The 20003-nt window shown below is 38.7% G+C and overlaps 1 protein-coding gene across 2 annotated transcripts in view; it reads left to right on the top strand.

Moving 5' to 3' along the window:
* ACSS3 (acyl-CoA synthetase short chain family member 3) overlaps nucleotides 1-20003 on the top strand; it is a 160059-nt gene that overhangs the window by 134455 nt on the left and 5601 nt on the right. For both annotated transcript variants that reach the window (XM_070409656.1, XM_070409657.1), the window contains exon 13: nucleotides 1358-1480. In XM_070409656.1, coding sequence (XP_070265757.1) covers nucleotides 1358-1480 — 123 coding nt within the window. The remainder of the gene's footprint in view (nucleotides 1-1357; nucleotides 1481-20003) is intronic.

Here is a 20003-nt window from a genome sequence, read left to right as displayed (position 1 = left end):
ATTCACAATTTCATTAAAAGGAAAAGGTGAATCTAGGTATTTAGCATTCTATCTTTTTTGTTTGTGAGTGAAGGACAGCTAACCTAATCAACCAGACAAATGACAGAAATTAAAATAGCTTCCTTTAGAAAGAGACCTCACAGGCAAATGGCCTCAGTAGCCAAGATTAAACATACCCCTGAGGGACTGTGGCGAGGAAGATCTGTGAGTATCAGTCAGTCCAGTAGATCAGTCCAGTCATCAGAATACTGGTATGGTTAATTCCAACCTGCCAAAAGCAAATACTCTGTGCATGTGGTTTTAACATGCTCACCTTTAACACTGAAAGCTTTTTCAATGTCCCAGTTTATGTTTAAACTATGGGTAGTGAGTCTGGACCCTGTCTTGTTATCCTGATCTCAAGTCTCTCATGTAAGGGGTTAATAACAGCACAGAGGACTGAGTAACTTGACCATAGCTTAGAAGTAACAGAGCTTACATTTGAACCCATGTAATCTGGCTCCAGAGTACCTGCTCTTGACCTAATTCTACAGATTCCCTCTCTAATAGTAATTGCAGTCATTTTTGCAATTAGTGCCAATTATTGAGGACTCATGATGCGCCAGGGTCTGTCCTCTTTACACGCACCATCTCCTCTGTGCCTCACAAAAGCCTTATAAGATGAGCATACAGAGTGTGAGAAAGATTAAGAAACACAAATAGTGACTCACTGGGATCAGTTCCAAAGCCCATGCTCACAAACATAGGTATCAAGATAACTCAGAGGCATTAGCGACATAATATTTATTTCTTTATACGTATTCTTCTTGACTCTTCATTCTACATGACTTCTGGACCAGTGAGGATGTACTGCTCCCTTGAGTTGATTAAAAATTTAATTTCCTTCTGACTACTTTACTATGTTTCACTGAAGCGAGATTTCAATCCTAATCCATGTTAATAAACTGTGCTCTGTTTTATAATTATTCATGGAGAGATTTAAAGCTTTTAATTATTAGCACAATTAGAGAATAAATCTGCCAAAGAATTACTTGGCAATACCAAATTGGAAATACTGAGCTATGACTTTTCACTTTAAAAAGAGAAATTTGGTTCATAAGCTTTACAACTCTAAGTTCAAAAGCTTAACTCAAACACATATAAGAACATTTTAATTTATTCCTGGTTATTAGTGGAGCAAAGAGTTTCTATTAAGCTTTCAACAACCAAAAGTAATTTAATTTCATAGGCATTTGAAAAAAGTCAAATGCATACAATAAATTAATTTTGTGACATTTTATATATTATATCAGCCTTAAAAATGATTATTTTACCCAATAGTATATGTTAATTGGAGATTATTTATTCTGATTTTCAGGGATATTATGACACCATGGATGCTGGTTACATGGATGAAGAAGGTTATTTGTATGTTATGTCACGAGTTGATGACGTGATAAATGTTGCAGGTCACAGGATTTCTGCAGGTGCCATTGAAGAGGTATTGATGAATGTTGGTCTTCTTTGCTGGGTAATGTTTAGGAACAGAGCTGAGCCAAAGTCAGTATTGAGTTTAAATTATTCAACCTGGAAAATCACCACACCCTTCATTTGTAGCAGAGGCTAGGTTACTCTATTATCTCACCCTACTTCCTCTCCTGTGGTTTTTCATGTTCTCCATACGCACCCCCACTCCTGTCTGAGTGACAGTACGAATCTTTATTTATATTATTTATGGGGCAGTCTATATACACTTGTTTTTTGATACTTGCTCTTTGATTGCTTCTAGCTTCTTGATGTTTCTCCTGCTTCATAACCAGGTTTGTGCTTAGTCTTAAAGTGGTGCAAATTTCAACATTTTATTATACTCTTAAATCATGAGAATTTTCTGCCAATATAAGTTACACAAAGTACCCAGAAGAGATTTTTTTAAATGTTTTTAATTTTTCACCTTTACATAGAGTAAAATCCACTTTTTGTTGCATAATAATATGAGGTTTTTTTTACTTGTATATATTCTTGTAACCACCACCATAGAAGGGATACAGAAAAATTTCAACACTATCAAAGAATTTCCCTATGTCGTTTTCCTACTCTGACCCTCTCTATTTCTAACCCCTGCCTGGTACCCATTGAATTTTTTGTTTCATTGTTTATGCATTCTCTAGACTGTCCTATAAAGAAATAACACAGTATGTAACCTTTTGAAACTGGGTTATTTAATTTAGGAAAATACATTTGAGGTCCATCCCAGTAATTGTGTATATCAGTAATCTGTCCTTTCATATTGCTGTGCAGTATTCCATCATATGGCTGTGCCAACCAGTTTATGTACTCATTCACCCAGTAAGGGATATTTGGATTGTTTCTAGCTTGAGGCAATTAAAAATAATGCTGGTATATATATTCAAGTATAGGTTTTTTTGTACAAAAATTACTTTTTACTTATCTATACTAATAAAAGGCTAATATGCTAATTAGACCGGATAGACTGGACGTCCTTCTGGACAAAGCCACGGTGGCGGGGGCAGAGACGGTTAGGCAGGCAGGCAGGCAGAGCAGTTAGGGGCAATCAAGCCGGCAGGGGAGAGTCGTTAGGGGCATCAGGCAGGCAGGCAGAGGGGTTAGGGGTAATCAGGCAGGCAGGCAGGTGAGTGGTTAGGAGCCAGCGGTCCTGGGTTGCAAGAGGGATGTCTGACTGCCGGTTTAGGCCTGATGCCTGTGGGATTGGGCCTAAACCGGCAATCAGACATCCCCTGAGGGGTCCCAGATTGGAGAGGGTGCAGGCCGGGCTGAGGGACCTTCCTTGCCATGCATAAATTTTGTGCACTGGGCCTCTAGTATATATATATAAAAGCTTAAGTGACCAAACGACCGAACAACAAAACGACTGGTCGCTATGATGCGCACTGACCACCAGGGACAGACACTCAATGCAGGAGATGCCCCCTGGTGGTCAGTGTGCTCCCATAGTGGGAGTGCCACTCAGTTGACCAACGGGCGGCAGGCAGAGGCAACGGGCCAAGTGGGGCTGGGATGAGTAGGAGTGGCGCGGCACCATGCCCCAGCTCTGGCTCCTCCCCTGCCACTTCGAGCACTACTACATCCCTCGGGGGTTATCAGACTGCTGGTTTCCGATATCCCCCCGAGAGGTCCCAGATTGTGAGAGAGGGCTCAAGTCAGGCTGAGGGACCCTACTGGTACATGAATCTGTGCCCTGGGCCTCTGGTTTATGATAAATACCTATAGTTTACTAGGTTATATGGTAAGTGTATGTTTAGGTTTAAAAAAAATTGCTAAACTGTTTTCTAAAATGGCCATGTCATTTTTTTTTTAAATACATTTTATTGATTTTTTACAGAGAGGAAGGGAGAGAGATAGAGAGTTAGAAACATCAATGAGAGAGAAACATCGATCAGCTGCCTCCTGCACATCTCCTACTGGGGATGTGCCCACAGCCTAGGTACATGCCCTTGATCGGAATCGAACCTGGGACCTTTCAGTCCGCAGGCTGACACTCTATCCACTGAGCCAAACCGGTTTCAGCATGGTCATGTCATTTTACATTCCCACCAGCATTGCCAGGGTTCCTCTTTCTCCCCATCTTCATAAACACTTGTATTTGTCATTATTTTTTATTTTCACCATTTGAATAGACATGTAAGAGTATCTTATTGTGCTTTTAATTTCTTGGTCCATAATGGCTAATACGTTGGACATCTTTTCATATGCTTATTTGCCATCCTTATATCTTTTTTGTTGAAATATTTGTTAAAATCTTCCACCCATTTTTTAAAAATTGGGTTGTTTTATTATTGTTAAGTTCTGAGAGTTCTTTAAATATTCTGGATACAAGTTCCTTGATATGAGATGTGCAAATATTTTCTTCCAGTCTGTGACTGGTCTTTTTATTCTATTGAAAGTGTTCTTAACAGAGCAAATGTGCCTTTTATATTGATACTAGAAGCCTGGTGCATGAAATTCGTGCCCTGGGGAAGTGGGGAGGTCCCTCAGCCGGGCCTGTGCCATCTCGCAGCCCGGGACCCCACGGGGGATGTCCTGGATCCCTCATTCCTTACTGCCTGCCTGCTTGCTCTTTACCACTTGGCTTGCTGCTCCTAAGTGGCAGGCTCCTTACAGCTTGGCTGGCTGCTCCTTAGTGCTGCCACGGAGGCGGGAGAGGCTCCCACCACTGCCGCTGCGCTCGCCAGCTGGGAGCCTGGCTTCTGGCTGAGCAGCCGGTCCCCCTGTGGGAGCGCACTGACCATGAGGGGGCAGCTCCTGCGTTGAGCACCTGCCCCTGGTGGTCAGTGCACATCATAGCAACCAGTCATTCCGGTCATTCCGCCTTAATGGTCACTTAGGCTTTTATTATATAGATGATCTAATTCACCAATTTTTTTCTTTATAGATTTTGATTTTGATGTTGCATCTAAGAATGATTTTCTAACCCAATATCATAAATAGTTTTTCCTTTGTTTTCACCTAAGAGTTGTATAGTTTTACATTTAGTTTTATGGATTTGCATTTTATATTAGTTTACATTTATGTTTTTAGGAATTTTTTTGTGTATGATGCATGACGTACATGGAGGATTATGTTTTTTAAATATGGATGTCAGTTATTCCAAGCATCATGTGTTGCAAAGACTGGCCTTTCTCTGTTGAATTGCCCTTGCATCTTTGTCAAAAATCAGATGACAATATTTGAGTGGGCCTATTTTTAGAGTATCTCTTCTGTTTAATTGATTTATGTGTTTATCTTTATCATCAATACTATTTTGTATTCAGACTGTAGCTTTAAAGAATGTCTTATTAAAGTTGAATAATATCCACATTTGCTTTTTCTTCACAAATGTTTTGGGTGTTCTGGCTTTCTTTTTTTTTTTTTTCTATATATACTTTAGAATGAGCTTTTGGATTGTTACAATAATTCCTGCATGAATTTTGATTAGGATTATGTTAAGTCTATATAGATTGATTTGGGAAAAATTGTTATTTTAACTACACTGAATCTTCCAATTCATAAACTTTGTATGTCTCTCCATTTATTTAGGTATTTTTGATAGGTTTTATCAACATTTTGCACTTTTAATTTACAGAGTCGAATCATAGTATGTTAGATTTATACCTATGTACTTAATATTTTTAGCTATTGTAAATTAAAATTTTGGGGGGTTTTCAAATTTTCATAGCTAGTCCATAAAAACACTATTGATTTTATAAACTGATATATATCCTGTGATCTTATTAAACTCATTACTTTAGGTTGTTTTTGTTTTGTAGATTCCTTTTAATGTCCTGTGTGGACATTAATGTCTGTGAATAGAAATGGTTTTAGTGTTTTCTTTCCAATCTGAATGTCTTTTATTTTTCTTCCTTTCTTGAAAAGGCTAGAACTTCCATATGATAATAAATAAGAGTAGTGAAAGCATACAGCCTTGTTTTATTCATTATCATAGGGTAAAATAATTTAGTGTCTTGACATTAAGAATGTTATAACCTATAGGTTTTTCTATAATAAATGACCTTTATCAAATGAGAAAGTTCCCTTCCATTACTAATTTGCTGAATTTTTAAAAAATCTTAAATGAATGTTGAATTTTGTCAAATGCTTTATGTGCCTGTATAGATATGAGTGTGCAGCTTTTATTTTTAATCCTGTTAACATGGTGAATTATATTAATTAATTTTCAACTGTTCAGCCTTTCATTGCTGGGATAAACCTCACTTAGTTGCAATGCGTTATTGTTTTTGTATATTGATTTAAAAAGGGTAATATTAATTGTTCGGAAGTTAGTTTTGTTTGATAATTATATAGCAACTTTATCTTTTATGGATAATATTTATAGAATATTGTCATATATCTTTTTCCATTCTTTCATTTTTAATCTGTCTGGATAATTAAGCTTCCTATGGATTTCTTGTAGATATGAAATAGTTGGATCTTGTTTTTATCTTTATCCAATCTTGTAGTATTTATCTTTTAATTGGTGTCTTTAGATCATTTACATTTTAATTAATTATTGATATATTTATGTCTACTAGTTATTAGCTGTTTTTGTTTGTTTGTTTTGCCTTTTCTCTTTTCACTTCCCCCATATCAGCTTTTCTCTCTTCTTTTAAGTCATTTGGTTCTTTCTGTAACTTCTGTTTTTTTTCCTAAGAAATTTTGTTTCCATTTATTCTAAAAGTGTTTGCCCATACTTCTTGGGCCATTTGTTACTTTTATCCTGAATGTGCAAAGATATGCTCTGGATAAAAGACAGATTTCTTAATAATAAGTGTATCATTATCTTCTTACCGCAGATCTTAATCCTAGGTGACCCATGAGAGCTGATGGGAAATGTCCCTACATGAGTAGCCAGACACTCCCTAGATGAGAAATAAGGAGAACGATTTTTCTCTGCTTATAAAGAGGAAGGAGGCAGCTACCTTTCACCCTCCTGGAAGCGTCTTCTTGGAAATCTAAGGGCCTGAATCCAAACTTCAACTCTTTGATATGTAAATAAAACCTCTCCTGGAGCAAAATAACCCCTTGTCTTCAACCTTTGCAACCTAGAAATGCTTCTGAGGCTTCATCTTTTTGACATGTAAATATCTAGGAAAAGAGTGAGTCAGTCTCCCTTGCACCTTGGAAGTTTAACCTAGGGATTAAGCCATAATCATTTGGCCCTCTCAGGGAAACTAGAAAAATGGTATTATCCTGTTAGATCAGGGCAATTAACTAGACGAATATCTGCAACTCTAATTCTCATGGTATTTTAAAATTCTCGGGAGACTACAGTTTTTTACAGGAGAAATTCATGCAAGTTTTATTCCCCCACAGTTGTAAAAGCTGCATTAAAATATTTGTCTGGTGATTCTAATATTTGGGTCATCTTGTCTTTTTTCTTAAGCGGTATTTTGTTTTTCCTCGTTTTTTTTTTTCTTTTTCTTTGTTTTTAATTTTTTTCTATATTTTTAATTATTAATTTCTCCTCATTTTTTTAATGTCCAGTAATTTTAGATTTTATCCTGGATATTTTGAATATTACATTATGATATTCTGGATTCTGTTTAAACCATCTGGATTTGTGTTCTTATGATTTTTTATTTTAGCAGGTGGTCAAGATCAGACCCTTCTCCTTACCCACTTTCTGTGGACTGTGCTTTCAACATCAGTTTAGTTTTCAAAGCCTTTGCAGTGCTACTCTAGTTCATCTCATATGTGTCTCTTTCAAAGGTCAATCTGAAAGTTAAGTGTTCAGAATCTTCTCTGTGCTGAATCTGTTACTGAACTGAAGGGGGTTGCTCGCCTGTGCAAATCAAAGCCCGAGCAAGTGTGAACAGGAGTTTGCAGCCAAGAAAGTAAAGTTTTATCTTTAAGGAAATGGTGCCATACCTAGAGTCACAGGTGAGCTCATGCTCAAAGACCTCTTTTGATGGCTTCCATGGGATGGTTATATAGGGGAAAAGCATTAATCATGGTGACTAAGGGAGTTAGGGTCATGGTCAGGGCATGGTCTCTACTGTTTGATTGTTGCTAGGGTAGGGGGTAGCTGATCAGTGCATCTAGTCCTGATCTCAGCCATGGGTAGCTCCATCTGGTTTTGTAGGAATGTGGTCATTCCACATTTCTGGGTCTGGAGCTGAGACACAAGTGAGGCCTAGCTGTTACCTTTAGTTTGATTGAAACTTTCTCTGTGGTCAATAGCCCAAGGCTTTGTTCCTAAGATTGTTTAATGCTGACCAGGGTCTCATTGTCCTGAGGGCTTAATGAGGAAGGGAGTGGTCCTGCAGGAGAAGGAAGAAGCTAAGTCAGGATCCTGGATGAGGCCACTTTGAGTTAAAAGGCAAGATAGGAGAAAAGATCCTATTAAAGAAATGAAGTTTCTGCATGGTTACAATAAAATATCCTTTTCTCTAGCTTCCTGCCTCTACACGATCTATTCCTCAGTCTTTGATTCCCAAGGCTCCTGTTTCTGCTCTTTTGTAAAGAGAGCTGGGGCTTTTGTGCTCAGTCCTGCAAGGTCTCTCTGTACAGTGGCCCTGGGGAGAGAGGGACTCTGCGTCCTTGCTAGCACTCACCTGGTATAGAGCAAGGCAAGTCAGCAGGGATCCGCTCCCAGGGACTGGCTGGCTGCTGGTGGGAGGCAAGTGGCACTGAATCTCCCCAGGCTCTCTAGGTGCAGGGTGTGTGGAGACAATATACTTGCTCCAGTTCTGTAGGGAGAAAGAGGGTGCTGCTTCTTTGCTGGTGTTCATTGGGAGTAGGGAGGATAAAAGTAAAAAGATTATGTGTCCCAGCATCTCTGCTTCTTTTTCCTGGACCCCTGGCTAGACACAGTATGCATTTCTTGGGCTTTTTTGTCTGTATTCATTGGCACATTTGGGGTTACTCTAGCACTCAGGCCACAATATATTGGAGGCAAACCCCACCAACAAACAAACCACAAAAAACACAAAAATGTAAAACCCTCCAAGCCAACCAAGCAACCAGTAAACCACTGAACAAAACAGGAGACTCACTATCAGGCCGTCTCTCATGTTTGGATAGAGTTTTCTGATCTGTAACTTACCCCAGAGTTTTTTTCATTACAATTAGTGGAAGTGATAAGGTGGAACGTCTTTATTCTGTCTTCTCTAGAACCAAACCGAGGGTAGTTTAGACAGAGTGGGGCAAACTGCAGTTTAAATGAAAGCAAATATCTAAAGTAGTGTGATTAAAATGCAGTGGGGTCAGAGTATGCAGATTCCAAGCTTAGTTCCCTTCCTTTGGTTAAAAGATGATCACCTTATTTAAAGGACATACTTATCTTCAGCCTAAATTTAATAGCTTACTTCTTGTCAAGTGATTTTTTAAAAAAGTGACAATGAGAAATTACAGTGAAAGCTCCATATAATGGACTAATTCTGGCAAGGGGGTGTCCATTAAAGCCAAAATCCGTTATATAATAGAGTAGGTTTTCTGAATGCATATGTTAAAAAAATTGATAGATGAGTTAGTTTACCTGTTTTTACTTATGTAGACACATTTGTGTAATTAAAATTAAGTGTGTATGAATAGTTTAATTCCACAGGAAAGTTTCCTATATGCATTATAGTAATTTTATTTTTTTTTTATTTTTATTTTTTTTTTTCGCTTAAAGTATTACAAAGGGTATTACATAAGTGTCCTTTTTTCCCCCCCGCCCTTGACAAACCCCTACCCTCCCTTACCCCCCAGTGTCTTATGTCCATTAGTTATGCTTATATGCATGCATACAAGTCCTTCGGTTGAACGCTTACTCCCCTCCCTCCTGCCCCCCAACTCTCTCTGGCCTTCCCACTGCAGTTTGACAATCAGTTTGAGGCAGCTCTGCCTCTGTATCTATTATTGTTCAAAAGTTTGTAATGGTCTTTATTATCCATGAATGAGTGAGATCATGTGGTATTTTTCCTTCATTGACTGGCTTGTTTCACTTAGCATAATGCTCTCCAGTTCCATCCATGATGTTGCAAATGGTAGGAGTTCCTTCTTTTTAACAGCAGCATAGTATTCCATCGTGTAGATGTACCACAGTTTTCTAATCCATTCATCTACTGATGGGCACTTAGGCTGTTTCCAGATCTTAGCTATGGTGAATTGTGCTGCTATGAACATCTGGTTACATATATCCTTTCTGATTGGTGTTTCTGGTTTCTTGGGATATATTCCTAGAAGTGGGATCACAGGGTCAAATGGGAGTTCCATTTCCAATTTTTTGAGGAACCTCCATACTGCCTTCCATAGTGGCTGCACCAGTCTGCATTCCCACCAGCAGTGCACAAGTGTTCCTTTTTCTCCACATCCTCTCCAGCACTTGTCGGTTGTTGATTTGTTGATGGTGGCCATTCTGACAGGTGTGAGATGGTACCTCATTGTTGTTTTGATTTGCATCTCTCGGATGATTAGTGACTTTGAGCATGTTTTCATATGTCTCTTGGCTTTCTGAATGTCCTCTTTTGAAAGGTGTCTATTTAGATCCTTTGCCCATTTTTTGATTGGATTGTTTATCTTCTTTTTGTTAAGTTGTATGAGTTCCCTATAAATTTTGGAGATTAAGCCCTTATCAGATATGACGTTGGCAAATATGTTTTCCCAAGAGGTGGGTTTTCTTGTTGTTTTGTTGATGGTTTCTTTTGCTGTGCAGAAGCTTTTTATTTTGATGTAGTCCCATTTGTTCAGTTTCTCTTTAGTTTCAACTGCCCTAGGAGCTGTATCAGTGAAGAAATTGTTTTGGCATAAGTCTGAGATTTTGTTGCCTTTGTGTTCTTCTAGAATTTTTATGGTTTCCTGTCGTACATTTAAGTCCTTTATCCATTTTGAGTTTATTCTTGTGTATGGTGTAAGTTGGTGGTCTAGTTTCATTTTCTTGCATATATCTGTCCAATTTTCCCAACACCATTTATTGAAGAGACTATCTTGGCTCCATTGTATGTTCTTGCCTCCTTTGTCAAAAATTAATTGAGCATATTGGTTCGGGCTAATTTCTGGACTCTCTATTCTATTCCACTGGTCTATATGTCTGTTCTTGTGCCAGTACCAGGCAGTTTTGAGAACAGTGGCTTTGTAATACAGTTTGATATCTGGCATTGAGATCCCACCTACTTTGTTCTTTCTCAGGATCGCTGCAGCTATTCAGGGTCTTTTTTTATTCCAGATGAATTTTTGGAAAGTTCGTTCTAGATCTTTGAAGAAGGCCATTGGTATTTTAATGGGAAGTGCGTTGAATTTATAGATTGCTTTGGGTAGTATGGACATTTTAATGATGTTGATTCTACCAATCCAAGAACATGGTATGTTCTTCCATCTGTTTATGTCTTCCTCTATCTCTTTTTTCAACGTCCTGTAGTTTTCTGAGTAGAGGTCTTTAACCTCTTTAGTTAAGTTTATTCCTAGGTATCTTAATTTTTTTGGTGCGATGGTAAATGGGATTGTTTTTCTAATCTCTCTTTCTGAAAGTTCACTATTGGTGTATAGAAATGCCTCAGATTTCTTGGGGTTAATTTTGTATCCTGCTACATTGCCAAATTCATGTATTAAGTCTAGTAGCTTTTTGATGGAGTCTCTAGGGTTTTGTATGTATAATATCATGTCATCTGCAAATAAGGACAGTTTTACTTCCTCTTTTCCAATTTGGATGCCTTTTATTTCTTCTTCTTGCCTAATTGCAATGGCTAATACTTCCAGTACTATGTTGAACAGGAGTGGTGAGAGTGGGCATCCCTGTCTTGTTCCTGTTCTTAGGGGAAATGGTGTTAGTTTTTGTCCATTGAGTATGATGTTGGCTGTGGGCCTGTCATATATGGCTTTTATTATGTTGAGGTATGATCCTTCTATTCCCACCTTTCTGAGAGTTTTTATCAAAAATGGGTGTTGGATTTTGTCGAATGCTTTTTCTGCATCAATTGATATGACCATGTGGTTTTTTTCTTTCAATTTGTTTATGTGATGTATCACATTTATTGATTTACGGATGTTGTACCATCCTTGCATCTCTGGGATAAATCCTACTTGGTCATGGTGTATGATCCTTCTGATGTACTGCTGGATCCGATTTGCTAAGATTTTGTTGAGGATTTTGGCATCTATGTTCATGAGGGATATTGGCCTGTAATTCTCTTTCATTGTGATGTCTTTACCTGGTTTTGGTATTAGGGTGATGCTGGCTTCATAGAATGAGCTTGGAAGTGTTCCTTCCTCTTGAATTTTTTGTAGTAGTCTGAGGAGGGTAGGTTTTAGTTCTTCTTTGAATGTTTGGTAGAACTCCCCTGTGAAGCCGTCTGGCCCTGGGCTTTTGTTTGCTCGAAGCTTTCTGATGACTGCTTCAATTTCTTCCATAGTTATTGGCCTATTGAGGTTTTTAGATTCTTCCTGATTGAGTTTTGGAATGTTGTATTTTTCTAGGAATTTGTCCATTTCCTCCAGGTTGTCTAGTTTGTTGGAGTAGAGTTGCCCGTAGTATTGTTTAACAATCATTTGTATTTCTGTGGGGTCTGTTGTTATTTCGCCTCTATCATTTCTGATTTGGTTTATTTGGGACCTCTCTCTTTGCTTCTTGGTGAGCCTGACGAGGGGTTTGTCAATCTTGTTTATCCTTTCAAAGAACCAGCTCTTGGTTTCATTGATTTTCTGTATTGTTTTTTTGGTCTCTATGTCATTGATTTCTGCTCTAATCTTTATTATCTCCTTCCTTCTGCTCACTCTGGGGTTTTCTTGTTGCTCTCTTTCTAATTCTTTGAGTTGTAGAGTTAGATGATTGACTACCATTTTTTCTTGTTTTTTGAGATAGGCCTGTAGAGCTATAAACTTCCCTCTCAGGACTGCTTTCATTGTGTCCCAGAGGTTTTGGATTGTTGTGTTTTCATTGTCATTAGTGTCCAGGATGTTTTTAATTTCTTCTTTGATGTCATCGGTAAGCCAATCAATATTTAATAACATGCTATTCAGCTTCCAAGTGTTTGAGTATTTTGGGTTGTTTTTATTGTAGTTTATTTCTAACATTATGCCATCGTGGTCTGAGAAGATGCTTTTTATGATCTCAATCTTCTTGAATTTGTGGAGACTTTGCTTGTGACCCAATATGTGGTCTATTTTTGAATATGTCCCATGAGCACCTGAGAGGAATGTATATTCTGCAGCTGTGGGGTGTAGTGTTCTGAAGATGTCAATTAAGTCCATCTGATCTAGTGAGTCATTTAGGATTGCTGTTTCTTTGCTGATTGTTTGTCTAGCGGATTTATCCAGTGATGTCAATGGTGTATTAAAGTCCCCTACTATGATTGTGTTATTGTCGATATCTCCCCTGATATCTTCCAGAAGTTTTCTTATGTATGTGGGTGCTCCTGCATTGGGTGCATATATGTTTACCAGGGTTATATCTTCTTGTTGTATTGATCCCTTTAGTATTATGAAGTGGCCTTCCTTATCTCTGGTTATGGCCTTCACTTTGAGATGTATTTTGTCAGATATAAGTATTGCTACCCCAGCTTTCTTTTCCTTTCCATTTGCGTGAAAGATATTTTTCCATCCCTTCACTTTCAGTCTGTGTGAGTCCTTTCCAATGAGGTGGGTCTCTTGTAGACAGCAGATGTATGGGTCATGTTTTTTTATCCATTCAGCCACTCGATGTCTTTTGGTTGGAGCATTTAGTCCATTTACATTTAAAGTTATTATTGAAAGGTACTTGTTTGTAGCCATTTCTTTTGTGTGTGTGTCTGTGGCTGTTTTCTTTCTGAGCTTGATATTTCTTCTTTTACACCAGTCCCTTTAGCATTTCTTGCATGGCTGGCTTGGTGGTGATAAACTCCCTTAGCCCTTTTTTGTCTGTGAAGCTTCTTATTTCCCCTTCAATTTTGAATGATAGCCTTGCTGGATAGAGTATTCTTGGATTCAGTCCTTTGCTTTGCATCACTTTGTAGATTTCCGTCCATTCTTTTCTGGCCTGATGTGTTTCTGTTGAGAAATCATTTGATAATCTAATGGGAGATCCCTTGTATGTTACTTTCCGCCTCTCTCTTGCAGCCTGTAAGATTCTCTCTTTATCCTGAACATTTGCCATGGTAATTATGATGTGTCTTGGTGTGGGTCTTTTCGGGTTCACCTTGTTTGGGACTCTCTGGGCTTGTGTGACTTTTTTCTTCCCCACCTCAGGGAAGTTTTCTGATATTATTTCTTCGAATAGGTTTTCTAATCCATGTTCATCTTTCTGTTGTTCTGGCACCCCTATTATTCGTATGTTGCTTCGTTTCATGTTGTCCCAAAGTTCCCTTAGGCTCTCCTCCTGTCTTTTAATTTTTTTCTCCATTTGCAGTACAGTTTGAGTGTGTTTTGCTTCCTTGTCTTCTAATTCACTGATTCGGTCCTCCGCTTCTCCCAGTCTACTGTTGATACTTTCAATGGTGTTTTTTATTGCAGCTAAGTCGCTCTTCATTTCTTCTTGGGACTTACTTAAGTTGTTGATTTTTTCATCTGTTTCTTCTAGCTTCTTGCATACGTAGTTGAGTTTTTCATCTGTTTCTTCTTGCTTCTTGAACATCCGGTGCATGTACTCTAGGAACCTTATTCTGAATTCTTTTTCCGTCATGTTGCATATCTCTGTCTCACTTAGCTGCTTTTCTGGCGAGTCCTCCTTTTCTTTCCTTTGGGGGTTTCTTTGTCTACCCATGTTTGATCTCACTGACATTACTAGTTGTTGAATCGTTCAGTGGCTGGACCCTGGGTGGCAGTGGCTGCTCCCTGGGTGGCAGTGGCTCCTCGGTCTGTGGTTGCTCCTTGGGCGGTTGTGGTAGCAGCGGCTCCTCTGTTGATAGCAGGGCCTCTGATGGGTGCTGTTCACAGTTGTGGTGGCTCTTCTGGCTGGTGGAGGGAGGCTTCAGACGCAGCAACTGTTCCCCAGGCAGAGCGTGTGGTGATCAGGAGGCCGCTGTTGCTTGAATCTGTTGCGTTGATTTAGAGGCACAAAATACAACACAACAAGGCACAACGTACCAGGCACTGAACACTATTGTATTTACGATATTACTAACCCCAAATAAAGGTGGCCACCCGAGCTAAGAGAGTTGGGAGATAAGGGGGAAAGAAGAGAAAAAGGTAGAAGAGAAAAAATAAAGAAAGAAAAAAAAAGGAGTGCAAAAATGAGATTGGAAAAGGGAGGGGAAAAAGAGGAGGAAAAAAAGAAAAAAAAAGAAAAAAAAGAAAAAAAAAGAAGAAGAAAAAAAGTAAGAGAGAAAAGAGAGTGAAGTGTAAAAGGGGGAGAGACTATTTATGTGAGGAGAAAACTCCTATAGGTCCGCCACTAATAACAACAAATTGCAGCAACAGATTCCTGGAGATGAATACAAACTACAAACAACCAATAATATCAAGCGACGCAAGGGGACAGAGAAGCGCAGAAATAACCAGGGGGGCGGGGGGGGAGGAGGGGGGCAGGAAAATAAAAAGAATAAGCAGTCTAACCTCACAAACGATCAAAAAAAGAAAAAAAATAAAGAAAAACAATATACTCGTCAATCAGGCAAACAACGATAAAACAATAGAGAGAGAAAAGAAGAAGAAGAGAGAGAAAAAAAAATGGATAGTGAAGGAAGATAAGGGAAAGGTGTATAAGGATTTAGAACAGGGGATTGGACATAGGATATTTAAGCAGGGTTAAATTTTGACAGAGGGTAAAAAGAATAGGGAAGATCTAAAGCTGGAGTAGGGTAAGAGAAACAGGACAGCAAAAGGGAAAAAGTGGGGAAGACTGTTTAGCACAGAGGCAAATTGAGGTAGAGAAAAATGTTGCTAAAGGAACGATGAAAATAGAATGGAGAACATTAGTCCCAAAATAAAATAAAGACAAGATAAGATGACTCTTTAAAAACTGGTAAAATGGTAGCGGTAATAATACTAGTTAAAAATAAAAATGTAGTAGCTGAAAGGGCAAAATCGGGTGATGGAGAAAAAGAAAAAAGAAAAAGAAAAAGAAAAAAAAAAAAAAGAAAAATGTTTTCTTAGTTAAAAGGAGAAAAAGTAATTTAAAAAAATAAAAATAAAAATGTGCATTAATGCAGGTGCTTCAGATCTTCTACTCTTCTTATTGGCATGCCCGGAATTCAGGAGAATGTTGACTTTCCCTCTGATACACTGTTCCTCCTTGATGCAAGCCACAGTCCTTAATGCCTTATCTGTATTTATAGAGGAGTCAGTTCGTGGCTCTGCCTCTGGGTGGCAGTGTGTCTGGGTTGACCTCCGAGGCTATAAGTTCTCTCCGACCAGTTCTCTATTGTACCTGAACCAGCTCCGCCCAGAGGTGGTTCCCCCGGCGCCACTCCCAGCTCTGTTTCCCAGGCTCCCCAAAATCAATCTTCCCCTACAAGCTCTGCTAGTGACCCCAACTGGGCACTCACATGCACTGGGCTCAACAATCAAACTCACAGAAGTAAGAGGAAGTATGTAAACTAGAGCCTGGGAAGCTGTTCGAACTCGCAGGGTTCCACCCTCCAGAACCGCGTGGAGTGTCTGCGCGCACTCAAGCCCCTGGCAACAACAAGTAGCCGGCTATCAGGGAAACTCTGAGGCAGCCCTTTTGTCCAGTCCAACTATGGGCTCATTTATAGTGTTACCTTCTGGCAGCAGCCCTGCGGGAGCCCTCCCCCCTTGCGAGACACGCTGGCCTCTATAGGCACGGATTTTGGAGAGCGCGGATTTTGGCGGACGCAGATTTCCCCCTGCGCCCGCGCGCGCGTTCCTCGCTCCAACCTGAACTGCGAACCGCACCTTTGAGGTAAGTCTAACCTTTCCGTGGAGGGGTGCAGGTCTCCCCTTGGCTCTTGCAGTCGCGCTGTTTGCGAATCGTTGCCTCCGGGTTAGTAGCCGATCTCTGGATGCTGGTAAACGCTGCCTGAGATGGCGCGGTCTCGCCGCTGCGCTGGCGCCCAGAGGGAGGTTTCAGCCTCAATCTCTAACCATCCGCATTTTTTAGGAGTTTTCTGTCTTTCCTGGCTGCAGACTGTCTCTCAGCTGAACCTCCCCAGCTTGATCGGGCTGATTGTTACCCGTTTCAGCTGCTCGCCCCTATCTGGTCCGGGACGAAGCACCAACACGTCCGTCTAAGCCTCCGCCATTTTCTCCTCTAGTAATTTTAAATGTATACTGACTAGGACTAGTATAAGCATGCTTTCACCAGTCACTCTGAGGAAACAAATGCACACATCTGGGGCGTGGCATGGGAATATCAATGAGCAGTGTTAAAACTGCTGCAAAACTCACACCATGTGACAACAGAACCAATTACCGCTCACAGTGCGGTGTGACCATGTGCTGATCATTCGCTGAACATTGTTTACAAGTGGTGACTATTGGGTTTAAATTTGTAGACTATGGTTGTAGATATGTAATATTTATTTACGTTGGAGAAATTACTACAGTGTTTTTTTTTTTCAACATACAGCCTAGTTACTAAAATTTGTTAAAAATAACAGTGAATTAATAACAAAAAAAATAACCTGTTAACTTGATTATTAGCAAATTTTGGTTAACAGTGTTTTAAAATTAACAGGGTCTTAATTTTCACATATGACATATGGAGCAGAAATATTGTCCGTTAAATCCGAAGACCATTAAATAGAGGTCCACAGAATCGAGGATTTACTGTATTTGAGTAAAAGGAAAGCATTTCCGAAAATGGCTTGGAATATGTGACCTTTATGTGCAAACACAATATTATCTTGTTTTTAACTGACTCTGGATTTTGTAATAACCTGAAATTGAAATTTACGCTTCAGGTATTTTAGTGTGCTGGCAAAAGATCGTTCTGGTTCTATGAACTTTTAATTTCTTGCTTGTAGGAGATTACTTCCAGTATTTACTTGCATTTATGGCTGACTCAGCTAATCAAAATATGAGATTACATATGCACAAGATCTTAATATCAATAAAAATTCTTCGTTCTATTTTTAGAATGAAAAGAGAAGTATCAACCTATTTAAATATATATTATACTTTAATATGTCTCTGCTGACATATTTATCACAATATGTAACAGCAGAGTGAGCCAGGCAAAAGATAGCCAGTTAAAATTGAAAAACTGTGCTGGAATCAATGGCATTTAACAGGAATATTGTCACCGAGTCTTGAAGTACTTACAGTACCTAACAGGACAACTCTCAGCCTTCAAGCCTTTATATGAATTAAATGGTTAACATTTTCATTCATATTTATGTCTAATAAGAAATTTAGTATCTCAGTTCCTATCAGGTTTGTTTTTTCTCTATTGGGATCAATTGGAGAGAGTTATGAACTAATGTGCCTTATTGGCCTTTTCTCAGCTCCTAGCACAAATGCTTAATACAGTGACAGTTAAGATGCATGTGAAATGTTTACAACATGGATGCCATAGCCAGCTTTTATGAAAGTGCCCAAACCTTACTGGATATTAAAATGCTTTTCCAGGATTCTCAGTAGTGAATGCTAGAGTTCATTTTGTCTTTGTAAAATAAGACTTGAGCTTTTTAATCTCTTGGAAGTCTCATTTATAGAAATTAAAAGTGGACTGTATGTTGTTTTATATATGGTGAAAATATCTGTGCTTTTCCATCTTCTCAAAATAAAAATAAGACTTAATCTAACAGAAATTCTATTAAAATTGTTATACCCAAAACATTTCAGGAAACCCGATGTTATTTTCTGTCCTCATCATAAGAAAGTAGAGTCCTAAGAGAGCTTTTATACATTTAAGAACACATTATCCTTGAAGATCCCAACACATGTGAGGCCTTCTGTAGCTGTTAAGTAATAATCATATCTATTCGAACAGTCGATTAATCTTTAAAAGCCTAGCATCATGCTGGGCATTTGGGCCACTTTGGTGGAAGTTCAAGGTGTTCTTAAGGAAATTGGATCTGAAATCTGCTAGTTCAGTTCTTCTGAGCCAAAATTACTAGGCGTCAATGTGGTCCTTTGTGCTTGGTTCTCTTTCACAGTCGTGGGCAGACTTTTCATGCAAAATATGGCGATTTTCTAGATGACTCCAATGTCAGAGGAAATGAAGAAACATTCATCTTCTTCAACTCCTCACACCTTACGGGGTGCTTGATTTAAATTATGTTTTCTTAAATGGAAATACTCAACAAAGTGTTGAGAAGCTGATGTAAGGTAGCCGACCAAAGGTGCAACTTTTTAATTCATTAAAAGTCACACAAAAGTGCCAATGAATAACAGTGAATAACAGATATTTATCAGGCCTATTCCCATCACCTATTTATATACTTACTTTTGGTGAGACAATTACCATTTAAGTTACATCTTTAGGGGGGATTTGCCTATTAACCATAGATATGTCATAGAATTTACTTTATTCATTTATTTATTTCACAGTCACTTTCTTTTTTTAAAATTTATCTTTATTGTTGAAAGTATTACAGATGCACCCGCTTTTTCCTGTCAATTCCCTCTACCCCACACCTGCCCCTCCCAGGCCTTCACCACACCATTGTGTGTGTCCATGGGTTATGCATATATGCATGTAAGTTTCCCAGTTACTCTCTCCACCAACCCCCTATCCTTGCCTTCCCTCTGAGATTCCTCAGTCTGTTCCATGTTTCTATGTCTCTGGATCTATTTTGTTCATCAGTTTATTTTGTTCACTCGATTCCACATATGAGTGAAATCATGTGATACTTGTGTTTCTCTGACTGGCTTATTTCACTTAGCATTATACTCTCCAGGTCCCTCCATGCTGTCTCAAAGGGTAAGAGGTTCTTCTTTTTTACACCTGTGTCATAGAATTTATACAAAAGGAATGTACAAATGTGGCTTTTGATTGTTTTTCCTCACAGGACATTTGCCTCGCTTATGTCCCTCAAATGTTGGCAAGGCATATTTTGATGTTTTCTTTTATAATGACTCAGTTGTTGAAATCATTATTTGGCATGTCAGTATTGTTGGTGGGGCCAACATAGGAAGTTGGTTGCCTCCTTTCCCTTATGGTATCTTTTTAACACTGACAAATCAATATAATATTTTATCCACTATAATAATGAACCTCATTTACAGATGACATGCAATTATGGAAAGGGATTGTCTCTCACAGATTTTTAAGAATTTATACACAGTTGGAAAAAACGGGAAACTTTGAAATTATAGAGAACTGTATTATGTATTGCTTCTGATTTTAAATACTCCCTGACCTTATAGAAACCCAGCCAACATTTTCCCATCTACTTCTAAAAACACTAAGATTGAGGAAGGCAACGTGGTGAACTTAAAATAACAATGTGAAAGAATGACAATTTAGAAGTTTTGTCGTTTAATTTAGTTAAAATCACATCATATTGGTTAGGTGACAAAATATCTGAATGACTGATTTTTTTTTAACAGTGATTTGAACTGATATCTTGGCATTTCAAAAACTCAGGTACAGAGGCTCATGGCACCAGTGAACACTGTCATAAATGTGTTTTTGACAATTTTAACGCTGGTTAGTCAAGTAAAATTGTTTTTCTCTACTCATAAAAATAGGAATAGTAACTCAGAATTAC

The sequence above is a fragment of the Myotis yumanensis genome, unplaced genomic scaffold (genome assembly GCF_028538775.1).
Source record: "Myotis yumanensis isolate MYYU_CA2020_CCGP unplaced genomic scaffold, mMyoYum1.0.hap1 SCAF_3, whole genome shotgun sequence".
NCBI lineage: Eukaryota > Metazoa > Chordata > Mammalia > Chiroptera > Vespertilionidae > Myotis > Myotis yumanensis.
The sequence above is the reverse complement of the archived record's forward strand: the minus strand, read 5'-3'. Positions and strand labels throughout refer to the sequence as shown.